At 37.6% G+C, this 20,192-nt stretch overlaps 1 protein-coding gene across 1 annotated transcript in view; it reads right to left on the minus strand.

Moving 5' to 3' along the window:
- The window catches only part of LOC117334827 (collagen alpha-1(II) chain-like), a 101,647-nt gene extending 86,815 nt beyond the window's left edge, over positions 1 to 14,832 (minus strand). Inside the window, exon 1 of the mRNA XM_033894645.1 lies at positions 13,996 to 14,832. Within this exon, the coding sequence (XP_033750536.1) occupies positions 13,996 to 14,832 (837 nt within the window). The remainder of the gene's footprint in view (positions 1 to 13,995) is intronic.
- Between the last annotated feature and the right edge of the window lie 5,360 nt (positions 14,833 to 20,192).

Below are 20,192 nucleotides of genomic sequence, written 5' to 3' on the forward strand. Positions count from 1 at the left end.
GAGTGAGGAAGGGAAGGAAGGGAAGGAAGGGTTGGATGGTTAGTACAGGAGGCAGTTAAATGATTCTAGTGCGTAGAATTCCGATCGGCAGCGCTACACATGTCTACGACTAATTCCTTTACCATAAAATCCATTAACCTGCTTTGATGGCGAGAGACAAACGAAAATCCGGAAATGGCTGCAATGTCCTTGGTATGCAGCCGGTCTGGTAAGCCTCGACCATCAGCGATAAGACACATGAAAACTAGTACATGTACCATCATATTCTGAGTTTTTATCCCGCCATTATAATGATAACTCGGCTTGTCTCATCTACAATTAACTGGTCTTTGTCATTATCGCATACACAGTCGTTCAGCATGACTTTTCATCGCCCCTTGTGAACGATTTATGCTCGGTGTTGTCGAGACCTCGACCTTGAGCTTATCGTATAAAGATCTCCAGATATGTCTCGCACAAGTAAATACTTTCAACACACAACGAATGGCCTTGGATGAGTTGATCATACGTAGCCAGCAATCAACTCATCTACCGGGATATAACAATAACATATCGACGAAAAGATATCGCAACGTAAACAAAAAAAGCCCAACCATTTTGTCAATGTTAGAAGGGAAGCCTGACGTCATGTTTGCAGATTGTTGCACATTTTATGATATTTTACAAAAAAAATAATTGCAATTTAGTTCAGATATGTCTTCCGAATTTGCAATATTCACCCTGTGAGGATACTGATTAGGATAACTGTTGATCGAACATTTACCCTGGTCTTCACAATGGCGGCCTAAAACTTAATCATCATGTGTCACAGCATTAAATAAAGTATATAAAATGTATAATGACATTTCCTTTGTGTAGTCCTTAGATAAACCCCACATCCGAACGTTTAAAGTTGTAACAGCTAAACTATATCGAAGAGGAATAACATACATTTATAGTCTTAGTTAGGAACGCCCGGTTTCAAAGCAATAATAACATAAACTATTTTATATGCGAATTCTTGTTTTCATTTAATTATTATTTATCTATCAATTCATTTATTTTGTATTTCAATTTAAAAATCGGTTAAGTAAATAAGTTCCAAGAAATCATTCGGAATTACTCGGATTATTTATGATTTGTTTTCTGTTCCAATGCCATTAACGGTGTTATGTGTTTGTCACATTCAGCCATGTTGATTGGTGGACTCAGAGATGACTGATGATGTTTAATTTATTTTCAGTTTTGTAATAATTCTAGAGCATTGAACTGATCCCATAACTGCTGCCTGGAGTATCCAAAATGTATCTGAATGATAAAAACTGCAGGTTAAAGAATATGCATGTGTTACTCCAAAACGATAATTGCAGACCCAGTCTAGTCCAGACGAAACCGGAAATGAGTTACCTTGATTCGTACCGGAAACAGGAAGTGGACACATTGGCTACCGCCCTCGATCTTATTAGCTGTGTATTTTCGTTTTATTTCAATTAAATTGTTGTTGTTTGCGTACAAAATACGTGATTTGTTTGCAGGAGACAGGATATTAGAAGCAGATATTCTGAAAGATAACAGCGAGCTATTAAACGTCATACATGAAATCTCGCTTTCAAACTTCACCGAGTTTTCAAATTAGGAATCAAACTGGCAGTCATGTTCTGTTGTGTACAATTTTCCTTCCTAGGTAGCCATTTATCTTGCCTGTTTATACACTGTGAGGATATCATACACAAGCTGTGTTAAAAGCTTCAAACTACCAATAATTCTCCTCTGAATGTCAACATAATACCGGGGATAAAAGGTTTAAGATAAAAAATAGTTTAAGCAGCCGAAAGATCGATTTTGTACAAAGAATATCAATTTAAATTTTTTAACTTCCTGCAAAACTAGAAAATGACTTTTGTCTGTGCAATACAGATTCGCTGTGGTGAGTTTATGTAAATCCGTTCTATGGATATCTAGAAACGTAATTCTATTTAATCATACATCCGTTCAATAATTGCACGCGTCCTAAGTCTACTAGTAATTAGGTGTGGTGTCGATATGCCGTTCGGCTTTGTCGAGATAAGGAGTAAAATCTAGTATTCTTTTCCGCTCGAATCAGCTTCCGTGTCGAGATAAAAGTTACACTTTAGTACAATGTCATTAGAGCACGCGTCCAGAACGTCATTCTTGTACACGTTGATTTGCTCTCAAGGTCACAGTTTCCAGTGATAACAGCAAACTTTGAAATCTGCTGTTCTACAGTAGAAAACAATTTCCAACAGAAGATGTAAAAAGACGATATTTAAGCTTATCGTGTGATTCCGTCCAATTTTCACGTGAAAAGCGTGATTGGAAATACCAAAGGATACATTAATCCCCAGTATCACCAATGTCAAAGGTCAAATTCACCAGAATTTTACTTCATAAATTTTGAAAATGGAATGAATTTTTATGGTCTGATAGTGAGCATTTCTTTCCTAATTAACATGTGAATTCCTGGAATTTTCAGGGGCCACGGCGGCTGAGTGGTCAAGGTGTCCCGACACTTTATCACTAGCCCTCCACCACAGGGTTGCGAGTTCGAAACCTATGTGAGGCAGTTGCCAGGTACTGACCGTAGGCCGGTGGTTTTTCCCCGGGTTCTCCGGCATTGCTCCACCTCCAAAACCTGGCACGTCCTTAAATGACCCTGGTTGTTAAAAGCACTTTAAACAAAAACAAACAAACAAACAAACAAACACCATTTACACTTAATTGTTTTAGGTTTCCATGCGATGAAGCTTAACGATACTTTTTATCAAATATGTGTGTATTCGAGGGAGTATTACAGACAAAGGAGGCTGAAATAGACAAACCGTATGTATCAATAATATTCCCATATCCCAATGTATGGTAATGAGAATTTATACTTGGAGACGATTTTTATTGTTAATCCGTAACAAAACATCAAACTTACTCGACTGCCTTGTGTTCCTTCCTATTCAAACGCTCTCTCTTATTTCATCGATTTTATTCCCATCGCTCTGAAATATCTGAACTACACAGATAATCTGCACGAGCTTAACCGGAAACGGAAGCCCTGTAAATATTGTAGTTGTTTATCGACAGTGACAACTTAATGTGCTTATTTATGACAAAGGGAATATAAGTAAACTTTGTATACATGTAATCCTCTATTCTAGAGCTACAAGTATATTTACGACATCCTGTTCCACAATGGTTCGATCTGAAATAAGTTCTATTTTCTCTTCAAATCTCCTTCTCGTTGCGGTAGAGAATAGTTGAGCTGTCCATACTTTTCCTCCTAACTTGTATATGTTTGATTGACAGCAGTGCTACCGATTTGGTTAGTAATGCTCTCTCCTTGTCGATGTTACCATTTGAAGAAGGTACAGATAGGTTGAGTTATCGTAAAGCATTTTTCTCCAAGTTTCACATTTAGAGTTGAAAATGATTAAAAATGTGTAGCAGTCCAAAAAACGTTTCTATGTCTTTAAAGGGACTATATGGTTAAAAAACCCCATTAAGTTGATGGTGTAGTCGCGTGCATCGCTTACTTATGAATATATATTATTATTCAAGGACCGAATTCTACAATTCTGAGGTTGAAATCTAAGGTAATAGTCCCTTTAATACGATTTCCCTTTTTATATGAGATTTGTGAAACGAATATATACGGTTCTTTTTATGGAGTCTTTGGCGAGGCAGATGATAAACATCATCAGTGATTGGTGTGACGTCATACAGTACACAAGATTGACAGCACTCTACGCGTTCGTCATACTCGGGACCCGATTGGTCAGCTTTATTGAAGTAAAGATTTCAGTATTAGAAATGTTTATAATACACAACTACCTGTTACAGTGCTACTGTGGTATGTAACTAGGAATTTGTTGCATAGTTTTTGGTATGTATCCGAGGTGACAAGAGATTTACTACTTATGGAGCGTTTTACATCATTTCGCCGTACAAAAATGATTACTGCCGGCCAATAAAGTGTGTCTGGCAATGCCGTGCTTGGAAGTGTAAATATACATCAACACTTCGTACAACGGTAGAGAACTTATACAATTTATGTTCATGTTCAAATCGCGTGAAACGGTACAACATAGCAGGTGTGTTTACAGCTAAGATGGCATGACACGTGACAGGTTATGTATATAGGTGCATTTACTCTCACTTTCTGTTGTTATTTTTTTTTATAAAATTTTGTTTATGGTACATTTCAGATGGCCAAACAAACACGTAATGTTGTAAGGATGTTAAATGTTGACACTTCGCTGTAACATAAAAATGCGCCATGCAGTGGTTCGGCAATTTTTCTTGTACAGTAATGGCGATGAGCGTTTAGCTGGCATCGTCAATGGCAACGACACACGGAAGTGGATGGGGATGTATGGTTTCTCAGACACGTGCTAGGGAATGGTTCCCGATCCTTCTGCTGTGTGTTAGATATATACGCTCGGAAATTTCCCCTCTTCTTTCGTGCCTTTTACGGAGGTCAACGTCCTCGCTACAGCTAGTGTCATATGAGGACGGATTTGAGAGGGAGAAAAGGCTGAGAGAAAAAGAGCAGAAACGACAACAAAAAATCAGCAAATTAGCATACCAAGTGTAAACAAAAGATATCAGTTCTATTTAAGGCTCTTTATGTCCCTTTAATAGAAGATACACAATAAACCCCTCAGTCTGTTGGACCACATTTAATCATTTGATCAACAGGCAGGGGGTTGCAGCAGGTTTTGTTCTGAGGTCCCCCTAAACATAAAGGAGGAACCTTCCCCAACCTTCCAAGGGCGTTCACATTTAATCACATCTTACCACTCGCAGTGGGATGCAACAGACACAATCTCGTTCCTATACAGAGTATTAGAACGTCATCCTTCCACCTTGCGCAAGAGAAATGCTTACTTCACCATATTTTTTTTTCAAATGTTTACTTAAATATAGTGTATTCTCCACGACATAGTTCATATAGGGAATACATAATACGGTATCAATTTCACTTCACTAACTCTCGTTTGAGGTTGTGACTTAACCCGGATTAGAAACAGATTTGTATGGTGGGTGTTGTCGATGAAGCAGAAGACGTTTACTCTCTCGGAACGCACGGTCTTATTATTCTGTTACTTTTTAGGAGTCTCCTTACAAATCTATATTTTTGTTACGTTTTGTCCTCGCTTAATAGAGTTTGGGTTTAAATTCTTTGATGTTTTTGTAACAACTAAATCAGCGACTACTAGTTCAGTAAGATGTTAACATACACATAGTACCATCTGGTTCAGGAAAATGTTTACACACATAGTACCATCTGGATCAGTGAGATGTTCACACACACATAGTATCATCTGGTTCAGTGAGATGTTTACACACACATAGTACCATCTGGTTCAGTGAGATGTTTACACAAATATAGTACCATCTGGTTCAGCGAGATGTTTGCATATGTAAAAACACATGATGTCATCTGGTTCAGTAAGATGTTTACACACATAATGTCATCTGATTCAGTAAGATGTTTACACACATAATGTCATCTGGTTCAGTAAGATGTTTACACACATAAAGTACCATCTGGTTTCGTATCATTCGCGATTCATCTACAACGAATAAGAACGCCATCAAACGAAACCCCCGATTAAGAAAATCGTATTTTTCGCGTTCATAGTCAGAACGACATCGCAAACAATCGGTTCCGTGTAACGCTTGACACTAACAGTGATACTCCATTGTTACTAATCAAAACACAACACTTAGTCAACTTCCTGTTACGTTCTCAAATGGTTCAGAGATGTTCCAAAGCCTAACCAGGGGGAATTCAATGACAATTCAGTAACATCTTAACACTTCCGGTTTTCCGAAGATGTCCAACGTTATCCGTTCGATATGACCACCGCTCGGAAGTACATTACAATTGTCTAACGAAAACTTCACATTTAAAGATTATTTTATCCCTAAGTAAATATCACGTTTCACTGGGTTCCAAAAATGAGTAATTGCATAAATATGGATGGAAATCCATGTCCTATATCTAAATCGTCAAAAGAAACACGCAAACGAGGCTCCGATATAAGGTTTTCAAATCCCACAATGCAGTTCGAAAGCCGAGTTCTAATGTAGACAAATGAAATCAGTAAAATATTCAGCCATATCGAAAAAAAAGTATTCGCGAGAATATGTACCGGACAGGTTTGGGTAAAATTGTACGCAGGTCCAGCCTTAACTTCCTGTATCAGTACTATGAAGTTTTCTTTTTTTCATTTCAATAGGAACAACGAAAGAAAAATAAACTTCTGTTGAAATGACCTACACATATTAAATCTTAAATAAAGCCATTGTTGGAAGAAAATGAATTTCACAGTCAGAGTACCGGAAACTGACCCTGGACCTGGCACACCACAGTCAGAGTACCGGAAACTGACCCCGGACCTGGCACACCACAGTCAGAGTACCGGAAACTGACCCCGGACCTGGCACACCACAGTCAGAGTACCGGAAACTGACCCCGGACCTGGCACACCACAGTCAGAGTACCGGAAACTGACCCCGGACCTGGCACACCACAGTCAGAGTACCGGAAACTGACCCCGGACCTGGCACACCCCAGTCAGAGTACTGGAAACTGATCCCGGACCTGGCACACCACAGTCAGAGTACCGGAAACTGACCCCGGACCTGGCACGCCGTTCACCTTTTCACCCAAACCATTCTTCACTGTTGAGTATCACGTGGTCTGAAGATACGAACTCCCATTCGAAAATTCGTATTTTCAGACCACGTGATTTCCCGCATGATTCTTTCTGTACATGTATATCGCTGTGATGGGATCTTATCTTTTCTCTTCTTTCTTAGTAACTTTCTTCTTCCTTACGTCTCCCTTGACACTGCCTCACTTTTGGCCTTTAGTTGAGCGTTCGCCCCCGTGAGGAAGGCTTTTGGTTCTGTCCCCTGTCCGAGACATACCAGAGTCTTTAAAAATGGTAGTTCCTACTCCTGATGAGCGCTCAGCATTTTTGGAGTAGGACAACTGGTTGGCCCGTTGTCAGTATGATGTGACCGGGTGGGGTGTCCTGCTGGGTGTCTTCGACAGTATGCTTCAGTAAGTTAGCACTACAAATCGGCAAAAGTTCCGGCCTATCACAAGGAGACTTAACACGTACATACCGCAGTCTCCCAAAACACACATACGCACTCACAACACGCATGCATGTCGAACGCACGGGAGGCCGTCCTTAAATGACCTTAGCTGTTAATAGGACGTTAAACAAAATAAACCAAACCAAAATAACCATATGCCTATCGTTCATTACAAGAAAAATCTACATTTTGTTGAATGCACCAACTGCTGCGTATTTTGTAAAGAAAATAAAACATACCACGTGATCATGCACCAATAAAACAATAGTAAATAAAACCCCATTCTTGTTTGTAGTGTGCATACCTTTAAAACCTTCAGTTTGAAAATCAATCGTCATATCAGTAAAATTTAACCTTGTCGAGGTCATTATTCGTGTGACGTTAACAGTTACTACGACGTAAAACCTCGTAAATCTCCTTAGGTTGTTTAAAATGGAAACACGCTAGATAATTATCTCATTTTCAAATGCATAAACTAATACTTCCATTTTTAAAATTGAATAATGTGTCTTGACGATAGAAATATAGAGTTTGTTAAGCGGAAGGCACAATTTGGTAGTTCTCGGAAAGTTAGAATATGTATATGAAATAAAATTCCTATGTTCTACCGGCTGTTCTGATATCGAATTAAAAAATAAAATATAGGTACTCTCTAATATACAGTGAAGAGAATAGGATAGCTGTGTTAAACGGGTCTCCGAACTAAACTGTTCCGCTAAGTTCGTTAAATAACGACAGCTTTATGCTTTCACGGTAGTGTGTGGCTATCATAAACTGTACCACGACGGACAAAAGTCCATAGTACATGTATATAAATAGAGGATATCTAACAGTGTCTTCAGTAATACCAAATATATTTCACGAGTCGAACCCCGGCCGCCTAGGTGAAAGGCAAGTGTGTTACCACTGCGCCACCCGACCACCAAACTTGTATGAACATCAAAAGGTATGATATTAACACGGAATAAATTATGTGATACTATATATAAAATACAATACTTTTATCTAGTACATTATCTTAATGGCAAGAGTTATTCTAGTGCACGGTACATTACACCCAATTTGCGCGAGTAAATAGGTGATATTTGATATATTAATATACAGAAAGTCTGCATGATATTCTTAAAAGAGACGTAAACGGTGACTTTAAATCTCCTTTTTAATTAGACAATGGCTTTCAGCTTTCTTGTAGCTGATGGTAAAATTTTCTTCAAAGTGGCCGCATCGTTTTCGAAACATCGATTACCATTTCGACATTGTTAGTCGTGTGGTACGAGAGTTGAGAACGCCTCACACGGATTCTGTCTCCAATCAAAGTGATCATGACGGCTGATAGATGGTGACAAATTCCTGTACTTAATAATGATCTGTTCCTTTTAATGCCTGGCAAATATACACCAAAATCTTATACTGTAACCTGTATCGTACAGGTATAGCCAATGCAACGAATTAAGCACTGGTGTGATGTGTCCCTCTTTCGATTACGGGTAATCGCACGTGCTAGTGTTCTGGATACACAGCACGCGGCTACTGAGTTTTTTTGTTGTTTTTTTTGTTTTTTGTTTAACGTCCTATTAACAGACAGGACGTGCCAGGTTTTGGAGGTGGAGGAAAGCCGGAGTACCCGGAGAAAAACCACCGGCCTACGGTCAGTACCTGGCAACTGCCACACGTAGGTTTCGAACTTGCAACCCAGTGGCTACTGAGGAGTAGCCTTCAATTTTGTTTAGATCACGAGAACATTAATCCAATGGAACACGTACGAGGTAAATTAAGTAAATACTTTTACTTACAGAATTTACTTTCAACATTAATGCCAAACACACCTACCTTGTATGACATGTATTGCATGTTCAAAATTATATTTACCTCGTATAAATGCAAAACAGCCAATGGCAAAATGGAGTTAAACTCCGCCCACTTTCTTCGTGACAACAGAAGAAACAAGTTTTATTCACATTGAATCGCGACATTTTACTTATTACATTAATTTCACAGTTGACAAGTATTTTATGGAATAAATATTTTGAAATTGATATTAAAATGAATTATGTTATTTGTGTATAAAACAATGACACACGGTTTGCGAAAAGAAGTCCACCAATGTTTACATGTATTCATACGCGGTGAACTGGGTCACATTCTATACACTCGGGTTATTTGGTGAAGTAAACATACTTGCTCATACTTATAGGTTATTGATATAGAAACAGTGCCAATTGTATACTATTATCAGCTACACCAAAGATCAATGCATTACTATTGTCTTAACGAGGAGTAAAAGTAATATACCGATTGTATACATTTCTACGGTGGCTGATTTGTGCCATTTCATCCTTTCGTCTTTTCGCCCCGGAAATACAAAAATTAAGGTTTTTAGATTTCGTCTTTTCGCCCCGAAAAGACCAAAATTAATAAAGCTTAAATTTGGTCTTTTTGCCCCGTAAAGACGAAACATCATACGCGAAAAGGCGAAATAAATGCACACACATTAACGACTTTATTTCTCGTCTTTTCGACTTTTCGACCCGAAAAGACGAAAATTAATAAACCTTATATTTCGTCGAAAATTAAGATATTTGATTTTCATCTTTTAGGGGCGAAAAGACGAAAGGATGAAATGGCACAAATCAGCCACCGTACATTTCCTATGATGAACTGTCGGATACATCCAGTGTTTCTGATTTGGTGATAACATGAACTTGTGTACATGTTTCTCAATTTCCTTTATTTTCTAAAAATGTAATTTGAAATATGCAAGGTACCTATCTTTACTTTATTGCCAGTGGTATTTTCCCTTACTCTCCGCTAGGCTCTTCGTCGATAAACTGGAAACGAAAGGCAGCACTGTTGGGCAAAGCTCGGACAAGTTTGATGTTATCTCTTGTCGCTAGCATCGCGAGGTCTCTGACAAGTGTATGTTAATGAAATGTAGTGACAAGTCTGTCTGCCACACGACGGAGACACGCAATTCACCCTAGGACACTAGCGTACACGACATAAAAATGATATAACACATGTACACAAAACCGTCATCTGATCTGAAATAAAGTTCACGCGTTTTTTCTCTCGTATATATCGCTTTTTTACAACACCTTCCTGTACAAGACTTCTCAACTAGGTATGTTGATTTTTACACAGAGGCTATTTCTGACTTCATTCGATATTTTCTCGATAAGAAAAATGTCTAAAAAGGTGCACTTCAAATCTGACAATAAAATCGTTACAATGGATGGCAAGTTATTGTTTAATCACAAAAGTAAACATTGTCTGCATGTGATAATATTTAGTTATCAGTGAACGGTGAATTAAAATATCACTCTTTATCTTATATTTTATACTGTGTATCTTATATTTTATACCGTGTATCTTATATTTTATACTATGTATCTTATATTTTATACTGTGTATCTTATATTTTATACTATGTATCTTATATTTTATACCGTGTATCTTATATTTTATACCGTGTATCTTATATTTTATACTGTGTATCTTATATTTTATACCGTGTATCTTATATTTTATACCGTGTAGCTTATATTTTATACTGTGTATCTTATATTTTATACGTTGTATCTTATATTTTATACGTTGTATCTTATATTTTATACTATGTATCTTATATTTTATACCGTGTATCTTATATTTTATACTATGTATCTTATATTTTATACTGTGATTTCTTATAATGTGCAGCATGTGTATGTTGTGCAATCTAAGAACCGTCTCTAGGACGAGTACGGACTCGGAGTCATGTATCATGTTCTATCTGACTACGTTTCTCTTACAGACTCTCAGTCTGATAAATATAGACGTGTACGGGGGCAGAAATCAATACCACACGTCGCGTTCCTTCACAGTTACCTCCCTTTAATTGTCATTACCCCGCAGATATGTTGCATTGCCACACTTTCCGTTAAAGCAAATCTTGACACTGTACTTTAAAAAGAAATCTAAACCTCTTACTCATTGATACACACAACGATATATGCTACTGTAGAACTGCCTTCAAGATTTTGAAAGTACATAACATCCACTTGGAAATTGTCAAGTTAGATATATAGCTAAATTAAATTCTTTGTACTACCGATGTGAGAAATAGCAATGGATATATCTGTACCTAAACGACAGTTTGTCAATAAGAAGTGCCTGCAGTACAGTGTGGCACAGAGAATCACGTTCTTTTTTTATCAGTATTTTAAGGAAGGTAAAGATGATAATGTACATGTACACCAAAAACTTCCCGATTACATTCCAGAAGAACTAAAATGGTCCGAATGAACGTGATTAAAGTAGGAGTAATGTCCCCTGGGCGGAGTGTTATGATCGATATGAACTAGGAACACGGGCAGAATAATTGCTATGTATTCGATTAAAATGTACTTCTGTATCTTTCCTGGCATTGAATTGCTAAGATTTGGGTCCGCGGAACGATCTGAGCGTACATATCACTTACAGTATGTAAGTTGTGTTGTGACATTGCAGCTCACAGCACCATCTTACGTAACCAAAACCAAACGCTAGATAAACTTTGCACGGGGTTTTAACATTTTTTTTGGCATAGCCGTATAATTTTCTTTTGGCCCCGGATATGACGCGACAGGTGGCGTTACTGGTCAAGATGAAGTACGTGATTGGTCAATGTAGCGGTAAATGCAAAATGCAGATATGCAGTTAAAAAAGAAACAAAGATAAGATTGAATGCAAGCTGAATAAGCAGATTATCTTTTTAAATGACACATTAATAAAATCATATTCCTGATTCAAATTCAGTTTTATTATCACCAAAATGATTCAAAGTGATATGATTTTGTTATTCGTGCTAAAACGCTTTAGTTCGTTAATTCATTTCACCATCAGTTTTACATTATAACCATCAGCATTAAAACTATGCCGTTTATCTTTTTTAAAGATATTTCTTGTTTTAACTTCATTTTTTTCATGTTAATATTACGTAACAAAGACATGGATACTGCAGTTTCTCTTTACCAACACGACCGATTCATTGATAGAGTAGTATTTCTAGACCGTAAGAAAACGTGCAGATATAAAACTTTTTATAGCGAGATAGAATTGTATTAACTCTAAATTAAACACATCGGTGAGATGCACTTATAGTTTAACCGACAGACAGCAGTTCCGCTGTGACAACTATATAACACGTTTTTATGCAACATACACGTTTTGTAGTAGATTCCCTGAACATGAATCTGGTACAAAAAGTGTTTGCACTTCGTGATAGGTATGACGGTGATGTTTTCGCTGCGGTTCTTCAGAAAACCTCATCTAGACAATACTAAAAATCCCGATTGTGATTTTTTTTTTTATATAACTCAGGGTTTCGAGAGATGCAGGTTTACTTTTTGTGGGAACGTTTTCTAGTTCATATCATCTGCTTGGGACCGTAATTAATCATTTTTTTTTTATATATAAAAAGAACGTTCTTTTGAAGCAGAAGACGCCATATTGAGCGCCACTGATTTTTTCACCACTTGAAGGTTTGGTGTTTCTATAATGTACAATTTGGTGCAATCTTCTGAGACACCTCATATAAGATGGTATAATTATGTCATGTGACCAAGTGGTGTGCTACGTACCACGTGGTACGTCATGAGAGTGTGTAACCACAGGCGTCTGAAGTTCTGACAGTAAACTGAGATATAATACCATAGAAAAAATAAGAGTATCATCTACTATAAAAAAAGAACAGGTATGCAACGCCTCCGATGTCAACAATCACTTAAATCTCTGCAAACGGGAAAAATATACGATTTACAATATAATTATTGGTATACACAGATGCCGCTAACATTATTTAACACTCGACAAGCATAAACCATTACTCACTGCGTTTAATAAGTTCTATTTCAGCTAAAAACTTTCTGAGATGGTCTGTCACGTCAACCATGTCGTGAAAATGGCGGACATTGTTATGCAGGTCCGCAGTGAATATCGAGGTAATACTTTTTAATTCATGAAAAAATAAGAGTTACCTGCCCTTTATTTTCAAACGTTTTAAAAACAGAGAAACATGTTACACCAGAAGTATTAAAAATGTTTCAACGACACAGAATATAAATATAAATTGAAAGAATCCATGTGTTTCTAGAGTTCTTTTTTTATTGTCAATATCATGAATTAAAAAGTATTACCTCGATATTCACTGCGGACCTGCATAACAATGTCCGCCTTTTTCACGACATGGTTGACGTGACAGACCATCTCAGAAAGTTTTTAGCTGAAATAGAACTTATTAAACGCAGTGAGTAATGGTTTATGCTTGTCGAGTGTTAAATAATGTTAGCGGCATCTGTGTATACCAATAATTATATTGTAAATCGTATATTTTTCCCGTTTGCAGAGATTTAAGTGATTGTTGACATCGGAGGCGTTGCATACCTGTTCTTTTTTTTATAGTAGATACTCTTATTTTTTCTATGGTATTATATCTCAGTTTACTGTCAGAACTTCAGACGCCTGTGGTGTAACTGATGAAATGTCTAGCTACCTTGTCCAGGAGTCTCATTTAAATATGGCGACACTTTTAATGGCCTCTCGTGTGCCTTCTCTGCGTCACGTGGCCAAATACGTGTATATGCTAATCAGTAAGAGCACGCGCGTCGTGTTGATGTTATCCCCGTCACCTACTCCCTCACGGACCAATAAAGTAGGGATGTAAACGGACTGGCAAACCCGTATTACAATCCAAAACTGCTGGTTTACTCCAGGGGGCGTCACATGTTTCACAAAAACCACGTCACTTGCAGTTTAATATGTGAGCGCCATCTCTCGGGCATAATAACACGGAGATATATCATACAGCCTCATTATGGGGTTGGTCTGATAACACGTCATCGAGTCATGATCGACTTGTCTATTACTCCCCTTTACACAGGGACTTGGCATACCACCGCCTTGTCTATTACTCCCCTTTACACAGGAACTTGGCACACCACCGCCTTGTCTATTACTCCCCTTTACACAGGAACTTGGCACACCACCGCCTTGTCTATTACTCCCCTTTACACAGGGACTTGGCATACCACCGCCTTGTCTATTACTCCCATTTACACAGGAACTTGGCACACCACCGCCTTGTCTATTACTCCCCTTTACACAGGGAATTGGCATACCACCGCCTTGTCTATTACTCCCCTTTACACAGGGACTTGGCACACCACCGCCTTGTCTATTACTCCCCTTTACACAGGGAATTGGCACACCACCGCCTTGTCTATTACTCCCCTTTACACAGGGACTTGACATACCACCGCCTTGTCTATTACTCCCCTTTACACAAGGACTTGGCTTACCACCGCCTTGTCTATTACTCCCCTTTACATAGGGACTTGGCATACCACCGCCTTGTCTATTACTCCTCTTTACACAGGGACTTGGCATACCACCGCCTTGTTTATTACTCCCCTTTACACAGGGACTTGGCATACCACCGCCTTGTCTATTACTCCCCTTAACACAGGGACTTGGCATACCACCGCCTTGTCTATTACTCCCCTTAACACAGGGACTTGGCATACCACCGCATTGTCTATTACTCCCCTTTACACAGGGACTTGGCATACCACCGCCTTGTCTATTACTCCCCTTTACACAGGGACTTGGAATACCACCGCCTTGTCTATTACTCCCCATTACACAGGGACTTGGCATACCACCGCCTTCATCAGCCGGAATTTCTATAAGCAACGTTTTTATGTTTCGTCTCATTGATTAAAATTAAAGACTGTGGAGATTTATTTTTGTCATAATATTAATTACTGAATGTAAATCAATTTATCCTGTCGACAAACTCCACAAGTTAAATTAGACTCAGCGTGTACATTGATTTGTTTTAAGCTTAGGTCATCAATTTCAGGGTTCGTATTTCATATCAAATTGGTCCCCTGTCCATCCTTATCGGAACAGCACGTCTAGCTCTTCCGGGAAGTGGGCAAAAAGTCACGTAACAATTACTAGGATGACATAATATTATCAATATCGGCTTGTCATAAAATACACGGATGTGAAACTGTACCATCTTGATAAATTAATAAAAACAAAAATTCAATCGTGATTTGATTTAAGATTTTGTTAAGTGGGTACTTAGATATGTTAATTAAATTATGTGTGTATGCATAAAAACTTAGAACAACGTATATGGAATTTCCCTTAACAAATCCATACCGATCATATGACTGATTGTACTATGGTACAAAATAAAATGATACAGAATACAATGATACAGAATACAATTATACAGAATACAATGGCACTGAATACAATATTACAGAATACAATGGTACTGAATACAATATTACAGAATACAATGATACAGGATACAATGATACTGAATACAACGGTACTGGATACAGTAGTTACAAATGGATACAATCTGTACTGTATTCATCATATTCTTAATCATCGCAGTAATTTAGATTAAGTCGTGTAATGTTGTAGAGGTACCGGTCTCTCTATATCGTTTAAAGTTCGTAACAATGCCATACACAATCATGGATACCGTAGTGCGTTTTTGTTTAATCGCGAAGTATCCCAAGGAAGTCGCCAGATACCGACGTCATAACACGTGACTTGAACGAAGACAGTATGACGCAACTACGAGAAATGTGTCATAACCTGTCACGACGTCTGATATCGGGACAACCGGCTCGAAGTACCGGGAATATGTGACCTAGGTTCGAAATGTCGGAAATATGTGACCTGGGTTCGAAATATCGGAAATATGTGACTTAGATTTGAAATATCGAGAATATTTGACAGAGATTCCAGATATCGGGAATATGTAACCTAGGTTCGACACATCGGGAATATTTGACAGAGATTCGAAATATCGGAAATATGTGACAATGATTCGAAATATCGGGAATGTGTGATCTAGGTTCGAAATATCGGGACTATGTGACAGAGATTCGAAATATCGGGAATATATGACATATGCTTAATGGGGTAAATTATTGTGTTAAAGATACATAAGCGACCACGTGTTACTGTTGATCAGTTCATTGGGGTTTTTGGCTGTACATGGACTCAAGGGCTAATAAAAGCATTTTAAAAAAATAGTCAGTAAAACGGTACGTCATGAATTGAAAATGGCGCAACAAATGGTTGCTCTCGTATGATTTTGTTCATTTAAGCATTGATGTCATTTTTAAAAAATGACATCAACGCTTATAATTAATTTTTGAAAATGATTTTCTAATTTAAAACATGTTTCATGTACAATTTTACTGGTTTTAAATGGGATTATTTTTCTCAAATCAATACGCAACGTCAATTGTCGTATTGTGACGTCACATTTTTCGCGCCATTCTCGGAATTTCTTTCATAGAAGAATGAAAAGAATTTTTCGACCAATCACATTTTAGTATTTACCATGAAATAAAAGAAAAATTAATTATAAAAAATGAAATGAAAACTAATTGAAGATCACATATCTTATATATACGGATAAAAAAGTATAAAGCAAAACAAGCCGCTCATTTATTTCCGGATCCTGAGTCTTCTTCGGTGTCACTGGCGATAGGTAAGTCGGTTAAAAAGACGATCTCTACTTCTTTCCCATGACACCGGATCTTTATGCTAGATATATCTACAAGTAACACTCGCAAATAGCATTAACATTATTGGTGTTCTCTCATATATCTAATTATATAACCGGCTCGGTATACAGATATTCTATTTATGACGGACTGACCGACGGAACGTACAGATAGCCTCGCCCGTAGGTCAAAATCGATTATGTGAGGATTTCTTGGAAGAAAGAAGAGCGTTAACGATTCACGTACTACAAGCTCTTTCTGTGTATACCATCTGATTATGTAAAGGTCAGTTAATATCACATGAAGCTAAATCGCTATCAAGATAATTGAGAATCCGATATGCTTTTAGTTTCCTATGTGACAACCAAGTCACGGGCTAATCTCGTCACCGTATCTCAATTATGCGCGTGCACTTATCGGAATATTACATATGGCCGTCGTTTGTGGACCACATTGTATTTCTTCCCTTGGGACCTCACCCTCCACGCGCGCTAAGTATCCCTGTCCGTATCTACCTCACGCCATCGGATAGATCCATATGATAATATCCAATAGGACAGTAATTCTAATATAGGTAAAATTCAATTATCCGAGGCACCTGGCGTGCTTGCCTTTAAGCGATCAGAGCGGTTTGGACTAGTGTGAAAGAAAAAGGTCAAATGGTCGAAACAGGACGTAAGCAAGTGTTATTGGAAATTTACTGTGCTATTTCTGTCATATTGTTTTAGTAGAGTGACAGGTCTCGACTTGTAACATATTATGCGACTCTACTTAATAGTGTACAATATATTAGCCGATAGAAATATCGTAGTAAAGCAATGCTTTGTTCGCAAATACAAAATGGGAGTGGGCGTCTGGTAAACTATTAACTAACATATACTCATTCGCTTTTCTCTCGTAATGCTAAATGTCAACTCCGATATGTGAAATACAATTTATACCAGGAAAACATTCAGAAAAAAACAACGTTTAAATTATATCAACTTGCCATACATATACACATTATGTTTACTCTTACCTGGTCGACATAAAACAATAGCTAAATAAAAATCAGTTAAACATACCTTCTATGTCTCTATCTCAACTGACCGCATAAATAAAGTTCTTGTCTTAGAAACGTGCAAATATTTTAAATTTAGTTTTTAAAATCATATTCCGAAAGTTGTCTACTCTATTAAGAATATTTTGTCAAAGAACAATCGCCTTTTGTAAGCTTAAGTTTTGACTCCATTGGCTGTATTTCTGTCATTTCTTTCACATAAAGTTTATATTAAGGAAAGCAATTTCATTAAGATACTTCAAATCATCAATCAGAAATCATTACGATGATTGTTTTTACAAACTATAGGCTTTTTAATTTGTGTCTGGTTCCGATCAGCGCGCGACTAGACACCAAAATCAAGTACAATTCAATCATCGTGTTGTACAAGTGTAATTTGTCCCTGGCTTACAAAGGTTACAATCTATGTATACGTGTATTTAGTTGGATCAGTTCGTATTGTGAGAGCACGACCCATTCATATTCTTATTGTTACAGTCGGTCCGATCATGTAAGGGAAGGCGACCTTGGGCGATCTGTAAATTGACCGTAAATGGGATTGGTGTCGTAAAGTCACGGGGTCTGTGCGACATTCCACACAGATATTGATGATATGATTAACGCACCGCCATGCTATCCAATAGTTCTGCATCGTCAGTTGTGAAGTATATTGCTTACCGGAAATACCGGATTGGACTCAAACCGGAAGTTCAGTAGGGGGTTCGGAAATGTCCTGGACTATTCTACACAAGCTCTCAACAAGATGAAATGGTCCAATTTCATAGATTAAGTCTAGAACTCTCTATAGGATTCCCGAGACAGTAATTGGTCAATTATGGGTACACTAAATTGGTGATATTTCATTCCAAATGAGAATAAACAGTACAGCTTTCGTAGAAAAAGCATAACAGAATTACGATTGGCCTACATTGTGTGAAGTGATGGAGTTCATGTCAGCTAGGAGTAGAGTGTACAATTTATAGACGTGATTACTGATTAAGACGCATAAACACCTTAAAATATACACAAACCTCAACCAAATGTGTCCGTGAGAATTCTGTGAGGCCATTTCAGCGAAATGGGGAACACGTGGTGTGAGGTAGTATTGGACACAAACGCAGCTTCGACAAGTCAATGTTTTAAGTTTAATACAGCTATTATAGATCTGTGAAAATGGTTTCAGTGGCTGTGTCAGTGTGTACCACAGCAGTGGACGCGATCTGGAGGTCTGGGTTACATCATTACAAATATGGGAGGGGATTGGATTAAAAGGAGATAAAATAGATAATGCGAAATATTCTTCATGATACTTTATCAGAACTGCAGCAGTAACCCCAACCCCGATTGCCTGGTTGTTCTTCAACCACGGAGATAAAACTAAATTTCAGGTTAACAAGCATAACATTTTCTTTTTGTAATTTTCTTGTTTGTTTATATGTTCTATTATTTGTTATTTTTTGTTTTGTTTTTTGTTTTTGTTTTGTTTTGTTTGTTTGTTTGTTTGTTGTTTTTTTGGGGGGGGGGGGGGGGGGGGGGGGGGCTATAATTTATTCAAAACTTGGTAAAGGAATGATATTACTCATACGTAATGCGAGGAATATAATGTTCTGTAAGAAAACCCAATACACAACAATTTTAATCTTCGTTGGGCAAATGCATTTTTCAGATATTTCAAAATATCTTTTTCATGTTGTCGTTACTTGGACAGGACGCTAAGTAGACTAAAACATCGTACACATGCTCTACATAAATATACAACACTACTAACCATTCAACACACAACGTGACAATGGAGTTTGGTAATTTTGTAATTAACATTGTAGTTACCATGACAATCGTAATGATGATATTTAATACACTTCCTTCTTGGTTTTATCGTCACAGGGAGACATTACATAGGTTATAACTAAAATGTCATCCAGCATACTTTTATTATTTAAGGCTGTACCCCTCTGTGATAATCCGTCCCTTGGGACTCTTTCGTTCGTTCCCAAAAATAATTATTTAACTCATAAATCGTACAAATTGTCACCATAATCGCAGGTACTAGATGCATGGAGGAGAATTTTACTGGTTTTAAATGAGCTTCTGTTTCGAAACTTGTTTTTGTGGAATTCATCTCTAACCATGTGTGGTAGATCCTCACCGTCTTAAAATGAAGAGCGAGATCATCACTTAACAATGGCTGACGGAAAATGATGAACAAATCATACACTGATGTAATCATTGTCCTTCTGTTTACTTTTTGTTTATGTTTGTGGTTTAATGTAGAGTCAGGGCCGCACAAGGAAGAATGTTTACCAAAGGGAGATAACAAATCATAACAAGAAGGTGCAGGAAAAGACAAAGATTTGAGTGTTTTAAAGGAAACGAAATATTTGACAATATTTTTAAGATAGAAGGCAATGAAGGAGGCCACTGTTAGTGTTGTCCTACTTGTAACATGATCATACCTTATTCTTAAGTTTCCCGTTGATCGCTAACCTGTAACG

This window comes from Pecten maximus, chromosome 9, assembly GCF_902652985.1.
Source record: "Pecten maximus chromosome 9, xPecMax1.1, whole genome shotgun sequence".
Classification (NCBI taxonomy): domain Eukaryota; kingdom Metazoa; phylum Mollusca; class Bivalvia; order Pectinida; family Pectinidae; genus Pecten; species Pecten maximus.